Source organism: Oryx dammah, unplaced genomic scaffold, assembly GCF_014754425.2.
Source record: "Oryx dammah isolate SB20612 unplaced genomic scaffold, SCBI_Odam_1.1 HiC_scaffold_12, whole genome shotgun sequence".
Taxonomy (NCBI): Eukaryota; Metazoa; Chordata; class Mammalia; order Artiodactyla; family Bovidae; genus Oryx; species Oryx dammah.
Genome location: NW_024070196.1, coordinates 47828580 through 47846592, shown reverse-complemented (window position 1 = coordinate 47846592; position 18013 = coordinate 47828580). Strand labels below are relative to the sequence as shown.

General features: G+C 47.3%; 1 protein-coding gene across 1 annotated transcript in view; it reads left to right on the top strand.

The window, feature by feature from the left end:
* Positions 1-17262, top strand: part of TMEM132C (transmembrane protein 132C) — a 288223-nt gene extending 270961 nt beyond the window's left edge. Inside the window, exons 6-9 of the mRNA XM_040251283.1 lie at positions 4148-4353; positions 5989-6262; positions 8112-8303; positions 15737-17262. Coding sequence (XP_040107217.1) covers positions 4148-4353; positions 5989-6262; positions 8112-8303; positions 15737-16921 — 1857 coding nt within the window. The 3' untranslated portion in view covers positions 16922-17262. The remainder of the gene's footprint in view (positions 1-4147; positions 4354-5988; positions 6263-8111; positions 8304-15736) is intronic.
* Positions 17263-18013: the final 751 nt, after the last annotated feature.

The following is an 18013-nucleotide window of genomic DNA, read 5'->3' as shown; positions in this document are numbered from 1 at the left end:
AACATATGAAGTTGGAGATGTTAATTAGAGAGCCAAGTAGAGATGTTAAGTCCCTAAATTAATGCTTTTATAAGATGCTCCAAAGAGCTCCTTCACCCCTTCCATCAAGTGTAGACACAGACAGAAGACAAAATATATGAGTCAGGAATCGGGTCCTCACCAGACACAGAATCTGCCGGCGCCTTCATCTTGGACTTACCAGCCTTCAGAATGTGAGAAGTAAATGTCTGGTGTTTAAGCCCCCAGCCTCTGGATATTCTGTAATAGCAGCTCCAGCAGGCTAAGACAGGACATACATGATGCCATGGACTCATAGAAGGAGCAATTGCATTATTTCAAGGAGTGAATCTCTTAATTGTGGTCCTCAGACCTGAGGCATCAGCATTTCCCAGGCACTTGTTAGAAGCAAAACTGTGGGGATCCCCCTAGACCTGCTCTATCTGAGACTTTAGGGGTAGACTCAACCGTCTGTGGATACTTGACAAGCCCTCTCTGATGTGCACTCAGATTTGAGAACCTGCTTGGCTGCAGGAATCCAGACAAAAGTCTCACTGGATGTTGGTGGCTGACCAGCAGATATCTTTTGCTTTCCTCATGGAAAGTGGTCCCCAGCCTCTACCTTAGGAAGCAGGTGACATCCTTGGGAAGTTGCCAAAGTCTGAATGACAGAAGATATCAACCAACCATATGCCACTCATCCAGAACCCTTGTGACCCAACCTGGCCCATCAAGGTCCTTAAGAGCAGACTGATTGATTCTGTGGCCACCAATGCTTTTAAAAAGCGTATTTTAAATGTCACAGTGAGGACTTCCCTGGTGGTCCAGTGGTTAGGAACCCACCTTCCAATGCAGGGGACATGGGTCAATCCCTGGTCTGGGAAGATCCCACATGCTGAGGGTTGGCTAAGCCCGAGCACCACAATTGCTGAGCCCATGCTCTAGAACCTGTGTTCCACAATGAGAGAAGTCACCATAATGAGAAGCCTTCCCACTGCAACTAGAGAATAGCCCCTGCTTGCCGCAGCTAGAGAAAGCCCATGTGAAGCAACGAAGACCCAGCACAGCCAAAAAACATAAATAAATTTTTTAAAATAAGTTTATTTTTAAAAGTCACAGTTATTAGCAGGGGCCAGGAGGTAGTGTTCTTAATGGGCAGCCCACCCACAATGAGAAATTTAAGAGATTCCCAGAAATGCATCAGAGGGGCTGCAAAGATTCCCGTAGTGGGGTTGGATTCCTTTTTTGCAGACGAGCCAGCTCATTTTGTGATACTGTGGTTCCCACTGCTAGCCACTTAGGAGATGATTAATGCAGCCTGCGACTTCCCCAGACATTTACGGCACCTTCAGGAATAACAGTGACAAAGGCTCTCTCATGCCCAGTGGCTGCATACCCTTGGCGTTCCTCTTAATTATTTATATATTCTGGAGCGGCCAGGTTCCCTCCCACCAAAGCTCAGAAAGGTAATAAATGAGGAAAGTCAATGGTCTGTAAATTACAACATTGATTAAAGAAGTGATTACTGATATAACTCTTGCTCGGCTATTATGCTAATGCCTGCCCAGATCCAGGACAGTGTTTACATGCTAATGACAAGTCTGGGACAGCAATGAAAATTGGTTTCCACCCTTAATCAGTATGTAAACTCTTTTAAACCACTCTGACCATGAGAGAGAAGATCCATTCGTGTGGTCCCCTCCCAACTGCCCTCTGCCACTATCCCCAGCAGATGGAAGAAATTCACTCAGCCCAGCCCTCACCAGCTGCCCCTCCAAACAGAAGTGCAAGTTGAAGTTGAAAATTGGGCCCAGAGTAGTCATCTGCAGTTCCTAGAAGCTGGGGAAAGAAAGTGCAATCACAGGAGTTCATTGCTCAGCATCGGATGTTATTTAACCGGAGCCATAGACCCCCTGAAGGAGATACTGCTCCTTCCAGAGTATACAACCTGGACGGGAGACAGATAAGCACGTTGGTTATTACCACTTAGTATATAAGTGCTGCTCAAAGAGTCCATGTGTGACTTCATTAACTCTGGAATGCTACACAAAACTCTGTGTATATGCATTTCTATGGCAAGAATTAACTTTATGTGTATTCCCAAAGGAGTCAATGACTCCTAAAAGGTTAGGAAACACTGCTCTAAAGCTTTCTGGAAGTTTTCAAAGTAATTTCTTGTGTTTCCACTGTTCTTGACTCCAAGTTATCTCAATATTTTGCATCTCCTCTTGCCCCAAGATCTATGGCTATGTTGAAGCAAACATCCCCATGAAAAAAGAGCCCTGTCCATGCATCCATCTAGTTGTTCATCTATCCATCCTTCTATCCATTCATTCATGTATGCATGCATCCATCTATCCACTCATCCATCTATCCATGCATGCATGCATACATGTATCCATCCATTCATCCATCTATCCACCCATGCATATATGTATTCATCCATCCATTTATCTGTCTATCTATCCATGCATCCATCCACTTAGTAGTTTATTCACCCATCCATTCATCCATCCAATCATCCACCCTCCATCCATCCATTCACCCATTCATCCATCTGTCCATCTACTCATTCATCCATCCATCCATTCGTCCATCCATCCATCCATTCATGCAACCATCCATTCAGTCTACTTTGCTGAGCTCCTGCTTCTTGAGCAGCTGGGATGAGGCACCAAGAGATCAAAGAAGGAAAAGGTATACTTATTGCCTTCAATGGCTTTACATTTCTGCAGCTGAAAATGCAAATTTGCACAAGGGGTCAGTGTGATCCCAAATTTGGCTATGCAAGATGTCGTGCCTCTATAACCCATCTTGATTTCTATTTTCAGTTTTCAATTCATTATGGTGGTGAAACATCATCCCAGTCTAATTTCTAGAAGACGTAACTGCTATCAAGGCCTTGGGGAGGGGGCTTCTAGCCTTAAAGTGCTCTGTTCACAGCTCCTAGGGGCCACCCATTATCAGCTGAAATCCACGTGGGTTACCTCTGATGTGGTCCCATCCTTGCACATGCTGCTCCTTCCAGCCTCCTCCCAGGGAGCACAGACATCCTCAAGCTGTTTCTGAGTATCCATGGGGCTGTAAATAGATCCATCTTCCTAAGGGTTCAGCAGAGGAACACAAAATCTAGATGCTCGCAGGCTTTTATTTTTATTTTGTTTATGTTTGTTCTGCTTTGTGTTCTGTCTTATCTCTTTCCTGAGGCCGTGATCTGCTAGAAATGGGAAAAGAGAGGGGAGGGAATTCAGGGGAAAGAAACATGCTGGTTGATCTTCACTAATGTGATGCTGCCATTCACAGAAGGAGCAGTAACAGTACAGATACACAAATAATCCTAGGGGGTCAGGGGACGTGCTGCAAGCGGAGAAGGAACAGCATTCCCAGGGAAAAGGAACACCATCTATGAAGACCTGAGTGTTCTGGGGAGTCACTGGGGCTGCCTGTAACTGAAACAGTGGATGTAAGAACTGGGAGCAGAGCTTTGCTGAGGAAGAAGGCTCTTCTTCTTCCACTTCCTGAGGAAGTACAAGCCCTTCAGATCTTGGGGGGCTGGATCGGGTGGGACGTGGATGTGGCTGATCTTCTGGACAGACATCAGCCTGGAGAACAGACATTCTCTGGTACCTGCATCACATTCCCTGAATCCACCCAGAGCTCAGTCCCAGCTGCGATTCTGACAAGATTCAAGTTCGCTTGGTGATTGCTGCCTCTCTCACACTGCTCACGCTTTCCATCCCAGGGCTTGTGTCTCAGCCTGGAATAGGGGGAACACATGGGCAGCACTCACCCAGTGAGAGAGAGGAGAGAGAGATTATATGTCTGCCTCTCATCCTGCAGGTTGACAATTCTGGAGGCTTTCCACAAGATCCCTGAAAAACAGAGCTCAATGGTCACAGCACCAGATGCAAATATGGACCTTTCTACTGACCTTTCTTGTTTCTCTGGCTCCCTCAGTCTGTTCCCTGGTCCCCATTCCATAGGGTCACCTCCCAAGTAAACCGACTGCACCAAATCCTTGTCTCAGGCTCCGCATTGAGGAGAACCTACATTAAACCTGTGTGCTTTGCTAGAGACAAGGACAAATGGCTGAAAGGTGGTCTTCAGATCCCAGAGAACTTCTCCTCCTCCATCCCCTCTCTCTTGGCAGGTGTCTGACCATTGTGACTATGTCTTTGTCAATGGCAAAGAGATGAAAGGCAAGGTGGATGTGGTGGTGAACTTCACGTATCAGCACCTAAGTGCCCCCCTGCACATCACCGTATGGGTGCCCCGACTGCCCCTGCAGATCGAGGTCTCTGACACGGAGCTGAGCCAGATTAAAGGCTGGAGGGTGCCCATCGTGGCCAGCAAGAGGTGAGTCTGGGATGGGGAGACACATCAGAACCATGACAGCAATGGCTGTGGATACTGATGTCAACAAAGGAGTCAATGCAGGAGCCAGTGCAGGGCCCAGGTGATGCTGTTACCATGGTGATTACATGATGCGAAGTGTGCATGCCTCTGCAGCCTAACAACAGTCCTCTGGGAAAACCGAGACTCAGGATAACCCAGCCAGGCAGGAAGGCTGCTAAGCAGCCAGGTCAGTATCAGATCCAATTGTTTGCACTCTACATGGGCTCCTAGTAATCTCTCTCCTGAAAGTGCCCCTCCAGAAGGAAGCCACAAAAAGTAACATAGTTTTCTAGCCTTTTCAACCCCCAGAGAATTGAAGTTTGGGCTTATTTTGTCTATGTGAAACAGCGATTCCTTTTCTGTTCTGGGTGAATATCTATAATCTTAAAAAACTCTGTGCATATCAAATTATTGGATAAAATCTAAATGCATTTATACTGGACCATCGGGGTGCTGTCTGCGCTTAAACCAAAAGAAAAACTTCTATTCCATGTGACTCTGGATCATCCTTTGTGGGAATCTGGAGTCTTGTTTCCTCAGCTCTGTGGCCCCCAGGTCAGCTACATAACAATTGTTACTGAATTATTGGTTTCCTGTATGACATCTTCCATCGTAAACCATCAGGGCTATTTTCCTGACTGTCTCCCAGGCACCAGAGTCTTGATTTTTAAGGAACAAGTAAGATAAATAGGACAGTGAGATGGTGAGTCTACTTTCACAGAATGAACTTGAAGGAATTTGTCCTCCTCTGATGAGGAAGACAGCTGTGAATCCAGCCAAGACTTCAGACCATTTAGTGGTCTCAAGTGACCAAGATGTGGGTTTGTTCCATGTCCCTGAAGGAGGAAAAACTGACACTTGCTGGTTTCAAATCCAAGCTTGGCTGCTTTCTAGCTTTGTGAGTTTGGGCCAGCCACCCAACATCTCTGACTCAGTTTCCTCATCTGGACATAAGAATAATTACAGTTTTGCCTCATGGTGTTAAGAATCCATCCATGAAGATCTTAGCATGGGCACATCTCCAGAGCATCATACCACTTTGACAAATAGACCTTTCTACAGTGGTAGAATGTTCTAGAACCACAGTATCCAATACAGTAGCCACTAGCACAAGGGGTTATGGAGTGACTGAGAAATATAATGCTGGGATTTGCTTAATTTTCTTCTTTTAAATTAAATTGTAAATAGCCACACGTGGTTCTCAGCTACTTCATGGACAGTGTAGCTTTAGTATTAATAAATATTAACTCTTACATCTTTTATATGTCAACAGGTGCCTTTGAGAAAGATAGTGTTTTGTGGGCTACATATACAGGAGGTGGGATATGGGGAAATTCTTGGGGATATGGGGTCGTGCTGTTAAGTGGAGAGAGATGTCTATCTTTCCTTCCCAATTAAGTCTTACCTTCCTCCTTTGGCAAGTACAATAAAGCTTCTTTGCATTGTCTAAAAAAGAGCTGGTGCTTCTGTGTGGTCCTGAGTCTCTTGCCTGGGATGCTATCTCTTGGCAATTGATGGGGAGGTATCTGCTTTGCAACTCCAGAGCATCATGAATTCTATCCCCTGAACCGAGAGTCTCCTCTCCTTCCCCATCAGGCCCACACGAGACAGCGAGGATGAGGACGAGGAGGAGCGGCGGGGCCGGGGCTGTGCCCTCCAGTACCAGCACGCCATGGTGCGGGTCCTCACCCAGTTTGTGTCTGAGGGGGCTGGCCCCTGGGGCCAGCCGAGCCACCTGCTCAGTCCCGACTGGCAGTTCGACATCACCCACCTGGTTGCCGACTTCATGAAGCTGGAGGAGCCGCACGTGGCCACTCTCCAGGATAGCAGGATCCTGGTCGGGCGGGAGGTTGGCATGACAACCATCCAGGTAGGAAGCTGGAGCCAGGAACCTCTGCATACCCATCACTGAGCGCGGTGTGCCTTGGAGGGAGGCAGTTTGCTAGCAGGGGTGGGTCCTCTGATGGCATCCTGTGGACACCAGAAGGTGAGTCTGGACCAGCTCTTTGAGTCCCAGGTAAAGTGGAGTGAAAGTGATAGTCATTCAGTCATGTCTGACTCTTTGTGACCCTGTGGACTGAAGCCCACCAGGCTCCTCTGTCCGTGGAATTCTCCAGGCAAGAATACTGGAGTGGGTTGCCATTTCCTTCTCCAGGGAAGCTTCCCGACTCAGGGATTGAAGTTGGGTCTTCTGCATTGCAGGCAGATTCTTTACCGCCTGAGCCACCAGGGAAGCCCTTTTGAGTCCCAGCCTCCTTCCAAACAAATGAGAAGGTGGCGCTGCACACCTTAGCACCTTCTGTGACCCCACTCTCTGCTGCGTCCTTCATTCCCACCACCCCCACCCCAGCCCACCCTGCCTCTGCTTCTCCCCCCTCGGCGCCCCCTCTCCAATCCGCACCTCCTACACCCTCTTAGAAAGCATCTGCTCCCCACTCTGCAATACTCATGCCAGTGGCCAGGGCAGGATTCCTTTCTTCCTTTCCCCTCTTCTTTCCTAAGTCAGCCTGTAGTTTATATGTAGTCATTCAAGCAACTCTTCAAAATCCTGCTGTCTCTTTTGCCCAAGGAAATGTATAGAAGGGTGGGATTTCAGGGCAGATGGGAGGGCGCAGAAGGCCTTTTACTCAACACATCAAGTCCCACACTACTGACTCCACCTTTTGTGGAGGGTTTTTTTGTTTGTTTGTTTAATTTTACTGAAGGATAGTTTGATCTACATTGTTGTGTTAGTTCTAGGTGTTACAGCAAAGTGATTTAGTTACACAAATACATATGTCTTTTCTTTGTTAGACTTTTTTCTCATATAGGTTATCACAGAATACTGAGTAGAGCTCCCTGTGCTGTACAGGAGGTCCTTCTTGGTTATCTCTCTCATGTATAGTAGTGTATGCGACTCCACCTTTTTGAAATGTCCTTCTGGATCCTTTCACAACTGCCCCAGGTGGGAAAGGTTGATATATTTCTACCATTTCACCTGGACATCCCAAGTCCAACATTTGGTACATGAGATGAAGCAGAAGGGCATCCCAGCTGGTGCTCGTGGTAAAGAATCCACTTGCCAGTGCAGATGTGGGTTGGATCCCTGGGTTGGGAAGATGCCCTGGAGAAGGACATGGCAACCCACTCCAGTATTCTTGCCTGGGGAATCCCATGGACAGAGGAATTGGGCAGGCTAGAGTCAGTGGGTTCCTAAAAGAGTTGGACAGGACTTAGCAACTAAACAACAACAAATGAGGCAGAAAGTAACATTTCAGCAGAAGATACATTGTACCCCGGGGTTGGAGGGGAGACTAGGCTGTCTATAATTCGGTTCCCCAGTTGATGGCCTAATTCACTTAGAATGGGATTCAGGCTGAACAGAGTCCGTTGATGCACCACTCTTCATGAGTCCAGCCAGTAGGACTGCCACGTATGGTTGACCAGTTTGTGCGGTAGGCAAAGAGGCTTCATCTAAATGGGGAGCGTCATTTCCTTTCAAAGACACAATGGATTTTAATAGTTAGGTCAAGTTTCCAAAAGACAGAGCTAAAGTGTCAGAGGGAAGAGTGGCTTTATCTGATTCTCACATAACATGGGATAATGTATAGAGGGAAGTTCTGGCTCCTTCCCACTCTATTCTGTACCCTGTAGGGGTGGGCAAAGCATAGCTGGGAAAGGTTCCAACATCCATCCAGAAGCAGATGTGATGGGTTGGTCTGTGTCTGTCTGTCCCTCAGGTCCTGTCCCCTCTGTCCGACTCCATCCTGGCTGAGAAGACTGTCACTGTGTTGGATGACAAAGTCGCGGTGTCAGACCTGGCCATCCAGCTCGTGGCTGGGCTGTCTGTAGCCCTCCACCCCAGCACGGAGAACAGCAGGGCTGTCACGGCTGTGGCCACAGCTGAGGAGCTGCTGCGGGCCCCTAAACAGGTAAGGGCCCGGATGCCAGGAGGGAGCAGGGTCCAGCTTGATCTAGCCAAAGGGGAGGGAGATGGCAGGAATGGGGGCAGGGTAGCCAAACCACATTCTAGGAGGAAGTGATGCTGGCTGTGTAAAATCCACGTGGCTTTGGGGTCCAAGCAGTGGGATCTGTGATGAACTGGAGGGTGGTACCCAGTGCTCAGAGGTGGATGAACCATCTAGGCAGCAAACTCTCAGAAAGCCAGCTGCTTCAGACAACACCCACTGTCATTCACAGTTCTGTGGGTCGGGAATCCAGGTGGGCTGAGTGGGGTCCCATGCTCTGGGGTCCACAGGCTGAGAGCAGAGCATCTTATCAGGTTGCTCTGGGGACGAATCCACTTCCACTCTCACTGGTGTGGTTGGCGAAATCCAGCTCTGTGCAGTTGAATACCTGAGGTTCCTAGGTTTGTTGCTGCTGGCCGGGAGCCTCTCTCCACTTCCTTCTCTCTGCCCACACCCTGCACCATCTTCAGAACCACTAACAGTGCACAGTCTCTGAGTTTCCCTTTGTCACCACCCAGAAAAGCTCTTCTGCTTCCAAATGTTCATATGACTACAGTAGACCCACCCATCTCAGCTAGGCAGCTCTCCCTAACTTCACCTGTGCCTATAATATCATAAGAGGGACATCTCATCATGTTCTCAGGTTCAAAGGAATAGGGTGGACCATTCCAGAAATTCAGCTGTTGCTACCTGGCTTTGTTCCAGACTATCACCAGCAGGGACCTGCAAATAGAAGGGGGAAAAGTAGGAACAGTGAAAGGCTTTATTTTCTTGGGCTCCAAAATCACTGCAGATGGAGACTGCAGCCATGAAATTGAAAGATACTTGCTCTTTGGAAGAAAAGCTATGACAAACCTAGACAGTGTATTAAAAAGCAGAAGCATTACTTTGCCGACAAAGGTCCATCTAGTCAAAGCTATGGTTTTTCCTGCAGTCATGTATGGATGTGAGAAGGCTGAGCACTGAATAATTGATGCTTTCAAACTGTGGTGCTGGAGAATTCTCTTGAGGGTCGCTTGGGCAGCAAGGAGATCCAACCAGTCAGTCCTAAAAGGAAATCAGTCCTGAATATTCATTGGAAGGACTGTTGCTGAAGGTGAGACTCCAATACTTTGACCACCTGATGCAAAGAGCTGACTCACTGGAAAAGACCCTGATCCTGGGAAAGATTGAAGGCAGGAGGAGAAGGGGGCAACAAAGGATGAGATGGTTGGATGGCATCATTGACTCGATGGCCGTGAATTTGAACAAACTCCCAGAGACAGCGAAGGACAGAGGATTCTGGCATGCTGCAGTCCATGGGGTCACAAAGACACGTGACTTAGCAACTGAACAACAACCACCACCTGGCTTTGTTCCAGAGCATCACCAGCAGGGACCTGTAGGGGGTTCTCATCCACATCCAGCTCACAGTGCTGGCACCTCGGCTCACCTCTCCCGGGGACAGGACACTGGCGTGGTGTTGGCTGGTTTAGAAAGAGCAGAGGAGGAAAGTGGGGAGACAAAGCAGAAGGCATGAAGCTATTTGCCGAGAACTGGTAATTAATTAGGGGACGATTGGCATTGCCACCTCCCTGGCGTGGGGCAAGGCCACCCATCAGCTTCCAGTATCACCCATCTGTCTTCATCGGCTGATGGTAATTGGAGGGCCCCGGCACTGCCTACCGGGATTTATGGATGGAGTTCATTCAATTTGCAGACATGACTCTTGAAAGAATAGGAGCTCTAAATCATGCCCGGGCATGTGTTATTTTAAGTTATTTCAGAATTTCTCATCTTTAGGGAAATGTGCTGGCTTCTCCCCAGACAACCCCTATGTTCCAACCTTACTGTCATGAGCTAATGGAAAGACCTGGTCTCAGTCACACAGCAGGGCTGATGGAGATGGATGCTGGCAAGCCTGCAGTGTTCTGAGGGCTTAATTCGGATTGTCTGCTGTTCAGGGGGGTTTGTTTGATGTTAAGTTCGTTCGCTGTCTCGAGTTGGTAAAGAAAAATGAACTCTAGATGAAAAGTCAGCCAAGATGAACTGGCACAGTGCGTTAACAGTGTTTTATCTCAGTCCTTGGAGTGTGGAAGGCTGGCCTCTTGTTCTTGATATTTCCAACTTTGAAATTCAAAAGGTTTGCCATGAATATGAGGGCAATCGTATTATACTTCCCCATGCCCTATTAGTTCTGAAGAAAGCTAGAATAGTCAAGAGAAATGAGGTCTCCCACAGCATGAATGCATTCAGCTGAGGCTTTAGAAGGGAGTCTGTCCAATGGTGTGATTTCTCAGTTGATGAAGCTAAAGGAGAGGAGGGCAGGAAACAAAATTTCTGAGCCACTCGTGTCTTAGGTTTGATTCCCCCCGGAAGCTGAGCCTGAGATAAGGATCTGCATGCCAGGACTTCATTTGGGCAGTGAAGGGAACCCTAGAAGGGAGTCTGGAAGTGAGGGAAGGGAGGAAGGAAAGACAGCCAAAAGAGTGTGTATCCTGCACTTATGGTTGCCAGGGGGGAAGGACAGGGGAAGGAATAGTTAGGGAGTTTGGGATGAACATGTACCCATTGCTATATTTAAAATGGATAACCAACAAGGACTTACTGTATAGCACAGGGAACTCTCCTCAATGTTACGTGGCAGCCTGGATGGGAGGGGAGTTTAGGTGAGAATGCATACATGTATATGTATGGCTGAATCCCTTTGCTGTCCACCTGAAACTACCATAACGTTGTTAGTTGACTGTACTCCAATATAAGACAAAAAGTTAAAAAAGAAAAAAGTGTATTCTCAACTCAGCCACCACTGTGGGGTACTGGAGCCTGAATCTCCTGGGAAACCATCAGCCAGTGTAGAAAAGACTGAAGCGTTATTATACCTGAGGGGCAAGGAAGCTGGGATATTTATCACCCTTCCCATCAGCCCTTAATGGAGGGCTGCTTCTGGGGGGTGTTAATTTTTCAGCACTTCTGGCTGTGGGCATGACCACGTGGGTTTCAGAAGTTAGAATGCTTCTTGGCAAGACCACCTTGCAAGTTTGACAGCTGAAAGTCGAGCAGGCAGGTTTTGTGGGGTAATGGGCAGATGCCAACAGCAAGCACACACCATCTTTAGATTTCAGGTACATTCTCACTCACTCCTAACAGGAGGCTGATGTTAGTCTGGGCTTTCCATCTGTGATAGAGACCTAACTCGGGCTGGCCAAGACAGATGTAAGAATTTATCAGTTCATGTCCAAGCATTTGAATCTTCAGGTAAAGCTAGATCCAGATGCTCCAGTGGTGTCAACAGAAACTTTCATTTTTAAGGACTTCTCTGGCGGTCCAGTGATTAAGACTCTACACTTTGACTGAAGGGGATACGGGTTCAATCCCTGGTTGGAGAACTAAGATCCCACATGCCAAGCTGCATAGCCAAAAAAATAAATAAGTAAGCCTCTGTTTTTTAAAATGAAATGCTCTTTGTAAAAACAAGTTTTATTTACTTTTTTTAAAAGAAACATTTTGGCTGCACCCTATGGCATGTGGGATCTTAATTCCCCTACCAGGGAGAGAACCCACACAGCGTGCATTGGAAGGCAGTTTGGACCACCTGAGGATGTCCTCAGGAGACTTCATTTTTATTATTGGCACTTGTCCTCAATTCTGGAAACTGTCCAGCCATTAATTCTTTGACTTTTGAAGTTCTCCCATATTCTTTCCTTCTGTAACTCTTAACAGAAGACTGTTGGTCATTCTCTTCCTCATTTCTTCAAACATCCTTTTCCATGCTTCATCAGTTTATATTCCTGAGGTTACATTCTGGGTGAATTTCTGGACTCAGTTTCCCAGTAACTAATTCCCACTAACTAATTCTCTCCTCAACCATGTCTAATCAGCTATTCAGACTGAGTAATGAATTTCAACCAGAAGATTTTTCACATCTAGAAGTTCTGTTTGGTTCTTTCCACAGCTCCCTGTTCTTTCATCCAGTCTTTCCCACTCTTTCAGAGTAGTTTTTACTCTTTTTAACTCCCTTTAACTGTTGTCTTTCATTGACTAGTTTTTGTTATTGGTTTGTTTTGTTTTTATTGTCCTTGTCTTCTGATCTTTGTATGTGAATTTTTTATGATTCTCTCTCATGGTAGAGCCTTCTTTCGTAGGGATTGATTTTTCTTTTTTTTTCCTTGGGTACCTCTAGAGCCATGGTTGCTTTGCTCTGTGTGGTTCTGAGAAATTCCTGTACATTTTTGCATGTGTGTGAGTCTAGCTTCAAGTTAACGTCTTTGCTTGCAGCTCCTGCAGCATCAGATGGTATAACTTCAGACACCACACTCAGTTATGGGGAAGGGGTGGGGTTCTGATTTCCAGGGAGACATTTTTCCCATCCAGTGCTCAGAGCAGAAATGAGCATCTTTGCTGTCTCTGATCCAGTGGGTAGGATTTCTCATCTCCCTATGTGGAGAGGAATCCTAGCTTTATGTTAAAGGTCTCATGCCCATCTGACACTTGCCCAGGTGGGTATCAACATCCCAGCCACTGGCTGGTGGGTCTTCTGAATAGTTCTACACCCCCTCAAGCAATCTCAGTAACAGTTACCTATGTGTATCACTGTAGTATGCCTTCTTTTTTAATTTCTGATTCCTAGGAATTTGCATCTCTTATTTGTATTTTTTACCTAGTTTTTAACTAGTTTATACTCAGCCATCTGCTGAGTATGACATTCTCTGTTCTTGTCACATGCCCTTAAGAGTCTTTCTCTCTCACTGTGTCAACTTTCTTTCTCCTGTGCTGGCCTCAGATTCCAGCAGATTGCTTACCACTGCAAACACTTAAGTGGTTACAGGAGGGCTACTCCCCATTCCAGGCTTGCATCCCAACTCAGTAGTCATAGAGGAAATAAAATTATTCTCTAATTTCAGCAAAAGCCCAGAGATCACATCCCATTGGCTGGTTTGGATCATGTGCTCCTTCCTGAGCCAATCACTGGGATCAGAATAGTGGAATGTTGTGATTGGCCAGACCTTGGTCACATGCCCACTTCTGGAACTGGAGGGTGGGGTCCATCCCACCCATGCTCCTTGGACTCCGAATGGAGGAAAGACATGGGTCTGAAAGGAAAATTAGTGTCCTAGCTCCCATCAGAAAGGAGGAATGGAAACTGGGTGGGCCAAATAGATGTTCATCTCAGAACCTTTAGGTACTTAAGTCCCCTACATGTGAACCTTCAAGTTTTAAACTTTCAAAGATGCAAACGTGTGCTTGCATGTCCAATCACATAACTTAGTTCACGTGTCTGGTGTCCATTGTCACATGTATGCATCCTCTACAAAGGGTTGTGCTTTTGTGTACTTTACTGTGCAGTACTGTATAAAGTACAGTAGTGCAGTATCTTTATTTCAAGCCCAGGATGTCTGGAAGCAAGTGCAAAAGCAGCAGTGATGTAGCCGATACTGTACTATACTTTTCAAGTTCCTGTACTGTAAAGTTAAAAATGTTTTCCTTATTTTTTGTGTTTGTTTGCTTTTTATGTATTATTTGTGTGAAGAGTATTATAAACCTATCACAGTACAGTAGTATATAGCCAATTGTGTTTGTTGGGTACCTAGGCTAACTTTGTTGGACTTATGAACAAATTCACTGTTGGGACTGAACTTGTTTGTATGTAGGGGACTTACTGTATTCACATTCCCACTTTCAGTTGGGGGAAACTGAGGCCCAGAAGAACTGGTTTAAAGAAAGATGTTCCCCGGGAAGCAGTGGATCCATGCATTTAATTCAAAACTCCCACTTCAAACTCTGTGCCTTTTGTCATAGGGTCCAGCGGCCAGAATTAGAAGAAACACTGGATCCTTTACCCATAGCAGACCCCTGGAGTTCCATTAGCTCTTCCCAACCATAAGATCACTGCCCCTTCCCTTCCCTACTCTGCTTCTTGCTTCCACTTCGTAACATCCAGTAGATTGTCCAATAGGAATTGTCCTGGTCATTTCACAGCCAGCGCCCACCCATCTCTCTCCTGATCTCCAGTCACCTTCCTTCCTCCTTGTCTTTAAACCAAACATTAAAAGTAAAACTTAGCACATCAAACTTATGCAGAACTAACACCCCAGCCCAGCTCCAGTAAACATCCCAGCCTGCCATGATAAACAGCTGTGGTATTGCTTTTTTAAAATTAATTTTTATTGGAGTATAGTTGCTTTACAATGTTGTGTTAGTTTCTGCTGTACAGCAAAGTGAATCAGCTATATGTATACATATATCCCCTCTCTTTTGGATTTCCTTCCCATTTAGGTCACCACAGAGCACTGAGTAGAGTTCCCTGAGCTATACAGTAAGTTCTCATTAGTTAAACTGCTGTGTATTATTAACTGTCAATTTTCTAAAGACTACTTAGTGACTGGCACGTGGCCTGACACAGAAGAGGCTTTTAATACATGTCCCTGGAATGATCAGATGAATGAAAATTGGACCACTCAGGGCCTGTGCTTAGAGGACTGGGAAGAATTCCAGACACAACACAATTGTCTCCTGTTGTCCCTGGCCTGGTCAGTGACCTCAGAGTCAAAGGCAGCCAGGAAACTAACTAGCAACCGTGGTTAAGACTCAAGACAAACTGCCTGGACTCAACCCCAACTCTATCAGTTAGCTCTGCAAACTTGGGCAAGCCTTGGGTCCTTAGCATGTTTCAATCTACTCATCTGCAGAATGAGGAATATGGATAATAGTATCTACCTTGTATAGTGATGTGAAGATTAAATGAGTTGCTAATGAAAATGACTTAGAACAGGGGCTGGTACCCAGGAATCACTATGGACATCTTAGCTACCATCACTCCCATGGTAGGTAGAATAATGGTACACCAAAGATTGCCACGTCTAATTCCTAGACCCTGTGAATAAGTCACCTTATGTTTCAAAAGGGACTTTGCAGTGGCGATTAAAGATCTTGAGATGAAAAGGTTACCATGGATTATGCAGAGAATGGAATACACTGAACTCAGTGTCATCACAAGGGTTCTGATGAGAAGGAGAGCTGGTGCATCAGAGTGAGGGGCAGGAAATGTGAAGCCTCCAAGGACACGCTCAAGTGAAGTCTTCCTTAATAAATGTAATGGAGCCTTCATTCAGTGAGGGCTTTTTATGGGGTCTTTTCCCCCTGGTAAGGATTATGCTGGAGCTGTCATTGGCTATCTGCTTTTGTTCTTGTTTCAATTAAGCTGTCTCTCAGATCTTGATATAAACCCTGGATGTTTTTTCTCCCAGCTTCATCAAACATCAGGTCTGGATTTTCAGTCCTGCCCCTGAGTCTTTGGGTTCTCCTCTAGGATTGGTAGGGGCAGGAGCAGGATGCAGGATCCTAAGAGAAGAGGCGTCTCCCCCATTCTCACCTCCTCCTGTCCCCCGTGGATTTTCTAACTGCCTCTCTCCCCACAGGAAGCTGTGGTCAGCACTTGGCTCCAGTTCAGCGATGGCTCCGTGACGCCCCTGGACATCTACGACACCAAGGACTTCACCCTGACAACCACCTCCCTGGACGAGGCCGTTGTGTCCGTCCCCCAGCCCCGCTCGCCCAGGTGGCCCACTGTGATGGCCGAAGGCGAAGGCCAGGGACCCCTGGTTCGCGTGGACCTGACCATCGCAGAGGCCTGCCAAAAATCCAAACGCAAGAGCGTCCTGGCGGTCGGCGTGGGGAGCGTCAGGGTCAAGTTCGGGCAAAACGACGCCAACTCCAGCCCAGGTGTGGACTACGAGGAGGCTGAGATCAAGAACCACGCCAGCGACCGGCGCCAGAAGGCCCAGGAAGGACCCTTCTACGGCAGCTCCTCCGTGGAACGCGAGGAAGGGGTCCTCCGGAGGGGCAACCCCACGGCCAAGTCACTGCTGGACAACAAGGTGGGCAAGAACAGCCGGCTGGACGGGGGCCGGCTGGCGGGGGAGGGCCAGCTGCAGACCATCCCCATCGACTTCGCCAACTTCCCTGCGCAGGTGGACCTGCCCCAGGCGGGGGGCGGGCGCGGGGCCGGCGACCTGGTGCAGACTCCCCGCGGCCTGAGCGATCTGGAGATCGGCATGTATGCCCTCCTGGGGGTCTTCTGCCTGGCGATCCTCGTCTTCCTCATCAACTGCGCCACCTTCGCCCTCAAGTACAGGCACAAGCAGGTGCCCCTGGAAGGCCAGGCCTCCGTGACCCACTCGCATGACTGGGTGTGGCTGGGCAATGAGGCGGAGCTCCTGGAGAACGTGGGCGACGGCTCTCCGCCGCAGGACGAGCACACGACCATCATAGACCGGGGGCCTGGGGGCTTTGAGGAGAGCAACTGCCTCCTGCTCAACGGAGGTTCCCAAAAGCAGGGGCAGAGCCAGATCCCCAGGCCGGCCGACTCGGGGGGCAAGCAGGGCAGAGACCAGAAACACGAGCCCCTGCACTCGCCCACCTCCAAGAGGAAAAAGGTGAAATTCACCACCTTCACCACCATCCCCGCCGACGACGGCTGCCCCACCGTCAACTCCATCCTGGGTGGGACGGAGGAGGACATCAAATGGGTGTGCCAGGACGTGGGCGTGGGTGCCCCCAAAGAACTCAGAGACTATCTGGAGAAGTTCAAGGACAAAGTGTAGGCCCCTCTGGTCGAAGGACCGGCGCCTGGACACCCTCCTTCAGCTCCACGTAGATCTGGGACTCAACAGAGACTCTTTGGGCCCCGTTTTCAAAACTATCCATAGTTGGAAGTTCTGAAGCCAAGAAGGGACAGTTTTGTGATCAGAGGTCGATGATGGCAGACCTTTTCAAGTCGGCAGAAAAACACTCTGGGAACGGAGCTGATGGAGACATTTTAACTGTGCAAGGCCAAATTAGGAAGGTTATTTTATGAGTCAAAATATAACCCAGACAAGCTACCAAAAAGTATTTGTTAAAAAAAAATGCAAAAAAAAAAAAAGACAAATAAAAAGAGACAGAAGTAATCATCTGTTTATATTTCTAATAAAGGATCAAAAATATAAAACTAGGGCCTGCTTAGAGACATTTTCCATTTTAATTCAATTTTCTTTTTCTAAGGACAGCCTTTGACTGTCACCCTGGGCTTGGGGAGGAGACATTTCTGAATATGGGTTGTCTCTTGGGATAGACTTGAAGATTTTTATATCTTTACTTAATAATCTTTTCTTTTCCCATATTCTCTTTTTTCCCTTTTTTTTCTTTTTGTGTCTTAGATTTCCATTTGATTTATGTTTAATGTTTATTCCTGAGGATCAAATGGTATATTTTCCTAAATTAAACAAGTTATATTCCTATACAGCGGATAAATTTTTAGAAACGATGTCAGTTAATCCATTCTTTAAGTATTATGTTTGATGCTTTGCTTTATCCATCCAGCCTTGTTGATATCTGCTGGGTTTCTACAATTAGAGGGAGTTCTCAAAGCCTTTGTGGGGATGGGGGGAAGGTCACCTTCACCATCCTCAGGGCCAAAAACAGTGGGTGGGACAGTGTCAGGGGCCAGTTACACAGAGCCCAGCCAGGGACCCCTGACCCCTCAGTGACTCCATCAGTGGTGCCCTAGGGATACTTCTATCAGAGGAAGATGAGGTCAGAGCCACAAGCTGGAATCTATCCACACCAGTAATCAGCGCCAACCTCAAAGGGTAGACCTGACCCAAGACACACTGATATCATGAAATGAACAAGGATCAAAAAAGTGCTGGAGGGCT